The sequence below is a fragment of the Plasmodium gonderi genome (genome assembly GCF_002157705.1).
Source record: "Plasmodium gonderi DNA, contig: Pgo-contig_164, whole genome shotgun sequence".
Lineage (NCBI taxonomy): Eukaryota > Apicomplexa > Aconoidasida > Haemosporida > Plasmodiidae > Plasmodium > Plasmodium gonderi.
Window position 1 is genome coordinate 2649 of NW_021629084.1, and position 11415 is coordinate 14063.

General features: G+C 18.5%; 1 protein-coding gene across 1 annotated transcript; it reads right to left on the bottom strand.

Annotated features, from left to right (window-relative positions):
• Nucleotides 1-6492: 6492 nt before the first annotated feature.
• PGO_001565 (variable surface protein) lies at nt 6493-7778 on the bottom strand (the record flags this gene model as incomplete). The annotated part of the gene is made up of 3 exons (XM_028690969.1): nt 6493-6645; nt 6763-7611; nt 7749-7778. 3 exons carry the CDS (start codon nt 7776-7778, stop codon nt 6493-6495), a joined length of 1032 nt encoding a protein of 343 aa, XP_028546770.1.
• Nucleotides 7779-11415: the final 3637 nt, after the last annotated feature.

Below are 11415 nucleotides of genomic sequence, written 5' to 3' on the forward strand. Positions count from 1 at the left end.
ATGTCTAATGAGCTATATTTTTTTAGAGACTATAATATATGTATGTATAATATATAATAAAAAAAAATAGTAATACATAAATTTTATAATTTAATACATTACTTTGTTATTTAAATTTTTATTTAATTAAAAATAATTAATCTATTAAATATATATAGTTTATTTATTTATTTTGTATCGTTATTTCAATTAAAATTATACTTAAAGAATATTACTAATTAGACACATTGTATATAAGACAGAACACTATATAAATATAATAACAATTTGAAAAAATATGTGTCATAACCATAATTTTCAAATAAATAATATTTTCTATATTCAAGTTTAACATTAAACACAAAAAGGTATAATATTTGCCTAATATCACAGTTAAGTTTATTTAATATAAATTTTATGTATAACATATTGGCGAGTATGCAATATAGAAAAAGGTAAAAGTTTATTATAACACTTTTCATCTTCATGAAGATAGTATATTTTAAGGAATTATATATTTTATTATATGTTATAACATATATTTAATTTAATTAATTGTACTTATGTGATCTATAATTTTTTGTATTAACTGAAATTTATTGTCATCATACTAATTAATGCTCATGTTGGAAGAGAAAACAATAGCATTGAAATTAATCTATAATTATAATATTTAGATGAATAATAATTATATTTTTTACCCATATATTATTATACATTTAAACAATTATATATGTGATAAAAAAATATATGACATAGTATAATACAAATTTATGAAAATATATAAGTTAAATATTTTTTGCGTAATGTAATAAATAAATTTTATATATGAAATAACACACGTAATATGTTTATTTTGATAAATATAAATATATGTGCAGACTAAGACACCATGTATTTCTTTAAATAAAAATATATTTTAATAAACCTTACTTTGTTTATGTACTAGTTCCCGCAGCAGATTTTTTAATTTGCAGGTTTTTTTTACCGTATATTATAATATATAACATAAAAGTAAATTTATGTATCTTCATAACACTCATTCTTTTAATGAATATATTCATTATAAGAATTTTAGTATTTTAGGTGACCACAAAAGAAATATTTATTCTTTATATACACATTTTTTCTACCTATTCATATATATAGTTGTATAGACAGTAATTAACATCATTTCTATATATGTTATAAATAATATAAAAATATATTGGTATCGATTTATTGAATGTATATACCTTATTTATCTTCGAATGTGCTATTTATTCTTTTTGATTTACTGATTTTTTTTTTTATTTATGTACATGTAAAAGGTTTATCTAAAGAATGTATATTATAATGGATAATTTGATTTATAATAAAAAATTAATATAATGCTTAATAGTCAATCATAATAATAATCATAATTAAAATTAACGTTAAATTTATTGCATATCTTAAATTCTGGAATATGAATGCTAGATGTGAAAAATATTTTCTAGAATATGATAATTAATATTTATCACATCCTTTTGTAGGAAATATAATTTTTATCTATTTACACATATATATTACCTCAAGAATCTGCTGAAATTTTATATTATGTTTATTTATATAATTATATTCTTCATAGAAAAATAATGTTCATGGTATGTTAATAAACGATATAATGTTTTATGTAATAATTAATTTTATTATAATACGATAGATCGTACATATGATATGCTGTATATATTATTCCTTGTATATTCAGCATGGTATAATGTAATAATACTTATATGTAAGCAAAATGATGTTTAATGATATATATTTAGTCAAATTCACATATATTATATATAACATATATGAATATAAAAGAATGCAACTCATTCAAAAAAAAGTACGTTATTTGAATCAAATAAATGATCTATTTGTGTTCAAGACTTTCAATTTAACTAAACAACATATATGTAATTAAAATTTTCATGCATTATTATCACAAATTTAGGAGAACATAATTTACTTCGTATAAAAACATCATATGAATATTATTAATATCATTCTAACAAAAAAACAGTTTTCATCATTTTTATTTGATAATTTATCATACATTTATAAATAACGCTATATAATAGAATAGTATGATATATATGCAGATGTCTTATATCAATGTCATTAAATATTTGTATATATGGAAGACATTTTTTAAAAAAAAAAATTTATATTCAGCAAACTACAGAATATATAAAAATGTAAATTTATGAAATGTATACATTTTATGTTTAGTCATTCAACATGAACGAAATAATAATATTATTAACATTACCTAAAAATACCACTAAAGCATTATTTACTTAAGTTCTCTAATAAATCTATATCTTTTTTATTGTATTGTGAGCATAATTTAACATTTATAAGAAAATATTAATAGAAATATATATAAAAGCATTTATTTTCTCCTTTTTATATGCAATTTAAATGAAATACTTTCTTGTAAATATACATTTATTGGTGTCACTGTTCAGAATTATATAGCACATTGTATCTAATATTCCATGATTTATTTTCTTATGTATCCCATTAATGCTTTGTATGACATTATTCATCTATAATTTTAAATACATTTCTTACACTTTTAATATTAGGCTTCAGATATGGGCCATAAGGATTTAACTAATAAAAGAAAACATGTTAAATTGATGATATAATTTTTTAAGGATATATATATTTTTTATTAATATATTTTAACAATTATTTTATATAGTAATCATATATATTATTAACATTATATATAAGAAGCAATACACATGGTAAAAATAATATTATAACAACATAAATTGAAGTACGAACTACTAATTTTTGACTTTGATGAGAAGTTAATCTTTCCGATAAGATTATATCATAGTCATTATTGATTCCAGATGATTATATTTTTTCCTAATGCTCATTAATTTTTTTACGTAAATCAGAAACAGTGCTTGATTCGTAAGCATTCATGAGGCGATAATGTATATTTTCACACTTTCTGGCATAATCACATTTATTTTCAACACACTAAAATTAGAATTTTCTAAAGTAAGAATTCCTATACGAATATCATATATACCCTTGTGTAATTCTATCCCATGATAAGTATTATTTATTTGATTTTTAACAAGAAATATTTTTAAATAATTGCTCTTATAATCTATATTTATATATAAGCCATAAATATTTTTGATCTCTCTGTCATGGTCTCCATAATTTAGTTTATATTTATTTATCCAATAATACAAGTACTTGAAGGTTTTTGATTACAAAGATGTATTATTTGCCAATGTAAATATTTAATATAAATATTATATAGTTTGATAGCATATATAAACAGCAATTCTTATAAAAATATTTTAAAATACTCCTTTAAATTGCATTCAAGCATTCTTCCATGTTTCTTTTTTATTATGAAAATTATTCATGATATTATTATATTCAGTAAATAATAAATATATAGATTCATACTAAAAAAATATAAAAGTAATAATATTACAAAAAACATACTCATGAACCATTTTGCATATGAATAATGGAAATTGATATACACTATTATAATAATATTTCAATTAATATAATAATAATTTTATCCTACAATATATTTTGCCATCTTCATTATTATTATATGCTTTTTCAAACTAATCCAATAAAATATTGACTTTTACTTGCACATAAATTCCAAAATTCTAAAATAATTGTACATGGTATTAGAAAATATTATTTGTCCTCTATTAAAATTATACAATTGATGGTAATAAGAAAACTGGGATGTAATGATCAATATTTTTTATTCTAATTATAATGTGATATTGTTTGTTATATTTAGTACGTTTTTGTAATTATTTTGAAGGAATATATTAAAAACATAAACATAATGCTTAGTTAAAAAGACAATATCATTTTTTGTTAAAATTACGCATAAAAACAGGAAATAATTTAGAGTTCAGAGTTCATGATTTTAGTTTTAACGATTAGTCTTTTATTTTATTAATTTGCAGCATATTTTAACTTTTGTATATTATATATTGAAGTGTATACATTGTAATTAATATATCACATTATATAATTTATATATATGTATTTTGAAAATATAAAACATATATTATTTTTTATTATTACTGTGAATTTATAATTATATTATTTTATTAAAATTCATAAAAATAAAATAAAGATAATTACCTTTTGTAATTAAAATATACAATTTATTATTATACACTATAGGTTTCTTCTATAAATGTATTTAATTTTATATTATGTTTGATTACAGGTTATTTTGTTTTAACATTTAGTATATATATTTTTATTTTCTTTGTCTCACAATTTGTTTAAAACTTGTATCAGTGTTCTATATTAAATTTCTTTTTAGTGTTTTATTAATTCATGTATCCATAAAATATTTTAACATATTATATTCATTATATTTTTTTGCACTTCTTTTTTTCTGTTACACATGTAAATTAATGATTATTTTTAATTATATATATATATTCCAAGAAAATAATTATTTTTTATGCTTTAATTGTAAAACCATAATTTTTAAGCGATCAATAAATATAATTATGATTACAATTATATTATTATAAATAAGTTATATATTATGAATGCACTACTTATAATGATTTTATTTAAATTATATATATATTTAAAATTTGTATTATGTTTATACGGAAAATACATTAAATTTAAATAAATGTGCACTACTAATAGTGTACTATATATATATGTAATGCTTGTTTCATAATATAAAGTATATATTATTTTTTTAATGTTTTTCTAATATGAATAATATAATTAGTAATTACATTGGATCCCATTTCCTAATGTGTCATTACTAGATATTCTTCAGAAAACACTTATTTGTTTATTCTTCATGAGTAACAAAGAGAATGAAAGCAGATTAAGAGTGCATTTAAATTTATATATATTTTGTAAAGAAAACATAAGTATAAAAGTAGAATTATATTTGAATATTGAAATTTTTTTAATATATTATCTTAATGCATAATATGTGCCTTACGTATTTGTCTTATTTAATGTTTTGCATAAATGACATATTGTATATAAATTACATTCTTCCATTGAAGAATATAAATACACTCTTTATTATTTCATTTTCATATATATTATTATATTTTTTATTCTGTTTATTGTGGCATTATAACGATGTATAATCTTTAATCATTAAAATATATAAAGATAATATATATAAAAAATGTTGCATATGGATAGATATATGTTTTAAAAAGCATTAAAGATATAATATTTTAATAAAATATAAAAAGGTTATATATAAATATATGATTCCATGATATATATAATTTTTAAATAAACAACAATATAATATATAAGAATAATTAACAAAAAACACTATTTAAAAAAGTACAATACACCAAAAATACCAAAAAAATAATGTATAATACCATAGGTTTACATTTGAAAAACTTGTAAAAAAAAATTAAAAATTATATTCTTTTATTATAAAACTAAATAATGAATAACATCTTAATTTTTTTTTAACCTATATATTTTCCTTAATTAATATAAAAATTATTGATAACATAAGAAAATAATACTCATTTTTTTTGACAAATTAATTTTGCATTTCTTCACTTATTTTGCTGAAAGACTTTGGAGTGATATACTCTAATTAAAAAATAAGATTTAATGATTATCAATATTATAAATATATATATAGAAATTTAGATAATTATTAAAATTTTTTTACAATTTTAATATTCTTCAATTATTAATCCAATTTTTTATTTTGGAGGTCATAGAATATTTATTCTTTATAACATGAAAATTATAGATATGTATATTAATTTTTCAAAATTTTACATATTTATGTACACTAGATATATCCAACATTTTATACATTTACATTGCTATCAAGTACATATTTTTTGCAAAACATTCGTGTGATAAATATATTCTTATCTCCATTTCCTTATTCATTTTTTTTGTTTACATTATATAAATTGGTTAAAAAAAATGTCAATATAATACTTGCAATAGTTACATACATATAATTTCACCAAAAATAAAGTATAACACTCATAATGTTTTTAATTTTATTTCAATCAACTAATATATTATATATATATATATATATTTACAAAAAGATAAATGATATTCGAATATTATAGTATATTTTTCCTCTGAGGGCTAATGTTTTGCTTAGTGAATTTAATTGTTAGTTCAACACGCAATGCTTGTACTTTCTAAGAGTTATTATAATTTACCATGATTTCAGTAAATAAGGGAATAGTATATATGCATTTAATTTATTCTATTTCCGTGTAGTAAAGTTCCTATTATACCGTTTTCTGTAATAATTAAAAATTAAATTTTCATATATTATGGCATTTTACTAGATATTATAAACGGTCTTTATTATATTATCATAATATATCATATTAATATACTTAAATTTTTTTCTCCACAAATTCAAATGATATATAGTGTTCATTAAAGTAAAAAAAAATGGACGCAGGAACTAATATTACTCATTTATTAGTTCTTGATAAATTAATTATATGCTATTTTATGACTATGTTCCACTGAATTTTTGTATTTAACATCAAATGAATACATAAAGTCCGGAATATATTTTTTATTTTTATTAAACGTTATTCTTAATTTCCTTAATCTTGGTTGTAAAAATGAAAAATAAGGGGTATACTAAAGAAAAAATAAAATAATATATTTATTTATGTTCATTTATATTTATTTTTTTAAATCATTTCTATGATAAATTCTAGTACAACATAAATATGTTATATTGATATTGTTTTTAACCTTATATAAAATAATCATAATAATTAATATTGAAAAACTTATAAAAACCATTCCTATACCTATTCCTGTGTTTGATACAACATCTGTACCAGTGTTCATTAAAGCATGAGGTTCTATTACATTTATTCCAGGAATATTCTTTTCATGCTCAATACTCCTTTTTTCGACTTCCTCATCGAATTTACCTCTTATTTTATTTATCCAACTGTCAGTTATGCGATCTGCGGCATAATTATAAGGATGTACTGTCCACCTTATTTTATAGCCTTTACATATATCAATAATTTTTTCCAGTTCTTCCTTAAGTAGGCTCTTATTATTATAAGGATAATTTGCTAAATTAAAAATTTTCTCCTGGAAAGCGTTCATCTTTTGAGTGTCACTTCTTTTCATTTCTTTAAAAATATCAATGTATTCATATATTTCAAACAGATATCCCAATACTGTAAATGTATCTTGATCAATATGTTCAGAATAATTTTTACATATCTCAGATATGGTTGTATTAATGTTCTCTCGTTTATAATCTATCATTTTCTGATAGCATTCCTTAGCGTTAATATTTTTTTCTTTTGCAAATTTATCAATTATATCTTTTTCCAGTTTATAATAGAATAATTTACAACATTCTTGCGCATTATTACGTTTAGAACTTTCTATATGTTCTAAATACATACAAAGAACTCGACACCATTTAGAAAAAATAGTTGGTGAACCAACACCTTTGATTACATCATTAAAATAATTACTACAAAGAAATGTAAATTTTTGATCAGATTCAGATCTGTGTTCATCTATATTCCAGTTGAAACTATATATACACGTGTGGAACATACCATTAAAATTGAACTAAAAATGAAAGTCACAATATATAAAAAAAAAATTATAAAAATTATTCAATAACAAATTCGCTTTCATTTTTAATAAATAAAATATTCTAAAACCATGTTTATAAAGCTCTATTTTATTAAACATTTATATCATACGTCATCTCGCTCTGAAATAGTACCATTCATCGTATTACAATTATCTTCTAAAGAAAATAAATATGTTATGCACTTTTTATAATAAATTTTAATAGCTTGAAAATATCTAAGTAAATATTATATTCGACTACTTATAATAACACATATGATGATACTTAATTCTACATATTTTATATTAAATTCATAATTTAGTTAAATTATTTATTCATTTAAACCGTGTTAGTATTATTCTTTCTAAGAAACTCTATGTTAATTAAAAAACATATCATTATATAAAAAATAAATTCATCTACTTTGAAATGTATAAAAAATCAAAATAGAAACTATATTTATAATAATTTAATATATGTAACACTATATTTATAGCATTGCAAATACATATAATAAAATAAATTCTACATGAATCATGGTTTATAATTTTATTTTAAAACATTTATTTTATGTCTTTAATTAGATTTTAAAAATATATACATTCTTATATCTACAAAAAACTTTAGTTCAAAATACACACTTAATAAATCATGCTTCTTTATATATTTCTTTATTTTGGTTTTGCATATTTTCATTATATATATTATAAGTTCGTTATTAGGATTTTCATTACATTTTACTAAAATGCAATAGAAACACAAGTATATAATATATCTTATTTTATTTTAATTATATTAAAATAAAGTGTATACTATTTCATAACTATTTTTAATTTATATATACACTAATATTAGTATATGGTACATTGTAAATAATTATTTATCTTGAGTATATCTATATTTATTATAAATGTGTCATTTATTTTTTATATAATATTCATATAAATATTATATTACGTATGCATAGAAAAAATAATTAAAATATATAATTTTATATTATATATCATGTCCATATATATTTTATAATGAGTTAATATTTTTTGAATTATATAATATAATGCTTCAATAAAATAATTTACTTATAAGCAAGAACTCCTACATTTTGTATATAGTATATTTATTTTTTTTTTTTTTTATATATTACTATGCTTAGCAATGTTATTTCATAATATATTGTTATATTTTTTTATTTTAATTTATTCCTCATTTTATTAAACTCAAATTATTCTTGCCCGATGTGCCAAATAAATTATTTTTTTCTGGAGATCTGTAAAATGTAATGATGGTTATTCCTCTATATAAGCAAAAAATAATATAATATAAGTATTAATGATTTAATAATTATTTTCAAATATAATTAACAATATATTAATTACATAATGATATTTTTATTATTTTTGCTTTAATGATTTATAAAAAAACAAAATGTTTTATTTTTTTTATACTCCAATTAAATATTATGTAAAAAAAGCCATAATAACTTGACGCACATTTTGCCTAATTTTTATGTAAATTAAATGTTTAAAAAAATAATTTATTTATTATACAAATTTAAAAAGATATATAAATATACAATGTAATAAAACCGTGAAGCCCAAATATAAAGAAATAATATATATTATTGGATTCATACATACTAATTTTAATCAAATTTTTTACTATATTACCATACGGTTGCTATACTATATATTATATATAAACTCTAATTTTTCATTCAGATACTATTATATAAATGTGCCTTATCCTATAATAATAAAATATTAGACTATTACTTTTTTTTGCATATTATATAAAAATTTCACTACTATATTTGTATAATAGAATTGATAAAGTTTCACGATTATTGTATAAAATTAGTTATATGTTCCAAATTAATATATATATATATAATATATGTAGTTCTCTTAACAAGATAAAACCCAATATATAATATATTTTACACGTATATTTGTTACATATTATTGAATTTCCATAAATAATACTCAATAAATTGGATGGACATAGAATAGAATAATATATTAATATATATGCATATTAATATAGGATAAATACAATATATATTAAAAAATGAAGAGAAGAATGTTTTTTTTTTTTATTCTCTTATATTTTTATAAACAGTTACATTTCCTAAGATATAAAAATACATAATTCTTTCAAAAAATTATATGTTCCCATATTGATATTCCATATAGAAAAATCATCTAGGTAAATACTTATATTATTCATCTATTGTCCTATATTTTCCTTTTAAATATTAATAAATAATTATTCCTACTAAAATTCTCCATTGATTTTCATATATTCTATTATTATTATTTTCAGCTGTAAGTAGGATAAGGTCAATACCTAAATAGAAATATTAAGTTTTATTGTATTATATCCTAATAAAAATAAATTATATATAGTAGTATAGAACAAGCATATGCTCTAAATATATTTATGTACTAAATTATAGAAATAAAAATATTAGAACTTCTAAATATATCTAGGGAAATTGCTTAAAACGGTTTACTAAATAAAAAACTAAATATTTTTTAATAGGAGCACTTTTTGAACTTCACATATATAAAGTTGTATCTTAAGACATAATATGTATGTTCGTTATACTTTTAATATTTATTAGAAAAATTTTAATGTAATTATTCCGCAGGGGAATGGAGTTTTATTATGAGTTCTTAGAATTTCGGCTAAATTATTTTTGTACATAAATATTTCTTATAATTCAAGGAAAATTTTATTTGTTCATAAAATTATTAATAATACTATGGTATTATATTAAATAATACTTAGTGTTCTAAATACATCAATGATTTTAGTTAACATATAATACATTTATATATATAATTTATTGTTCCTCAGAACATTTGTATTATACATTACTCTCATATTAATAAATACATAATCGTAGGTAAAAGTTTTTAGAGTTAATGATTTTGAATTGTTAGAGTGAATTAAAGAGTTTTAGTGTTTAGGATTTAAGATTTTATATATACCTTTATGTATTTATATTTATTTTTAGGATTGGTTTTGTATCCATAATATTTTTTGCTTTAGAATTTAATATTAGAATCATAAAATATATTTTATATGTGTGGATTAAACATAATAAAATATATATATATTTGCTATTATTTTATTACAATAGTATCTATAACAACTTCCGTTTGTAGATTTATGAATTTTTATATATATTATATTATTTTAGTTTATTATAAGGAGAATATACTTAACAATTGTTTATTTTATATAGTATAGAGAATACCCTGACATACTTATATATCCTCTTCTATGAACTGTTTTAATGTTGGAAAACTGCATTTGATATATTATATTTTAACTTTGTCTGGTAGTAAAGCATATTATTTTATATGTAGACATTTTGTTCTACATTATTTTTTACAATTTATATTTAATATTTTATAATTGTATATATTATTAATTCATATACTTTTGGAGTTATTTAACAATTAATATTTTAAAAAGTATTAGATTTTTTATTTTATTTATCCATAAGAACTACATTAGATAGAATATAAGCATACTTATAAAAATGATATAGTGTGTTATTTATTTTATCGAAAATATTATTTATTATTTAATTGATATAGAACTTTTTTTTAAATTAATAACCTAATTTATATTCATTCTTTAGTAATTTAACTAATAAAATATTTAATAACATTTTTACGATTTATTAGAGAATTAAAAAATCCTTATATGTATTATTTATTTAAAAGATAAATATGAATTAAACTTTATTATTATAATTTACCTATATGATATATTCATTTTGTGTA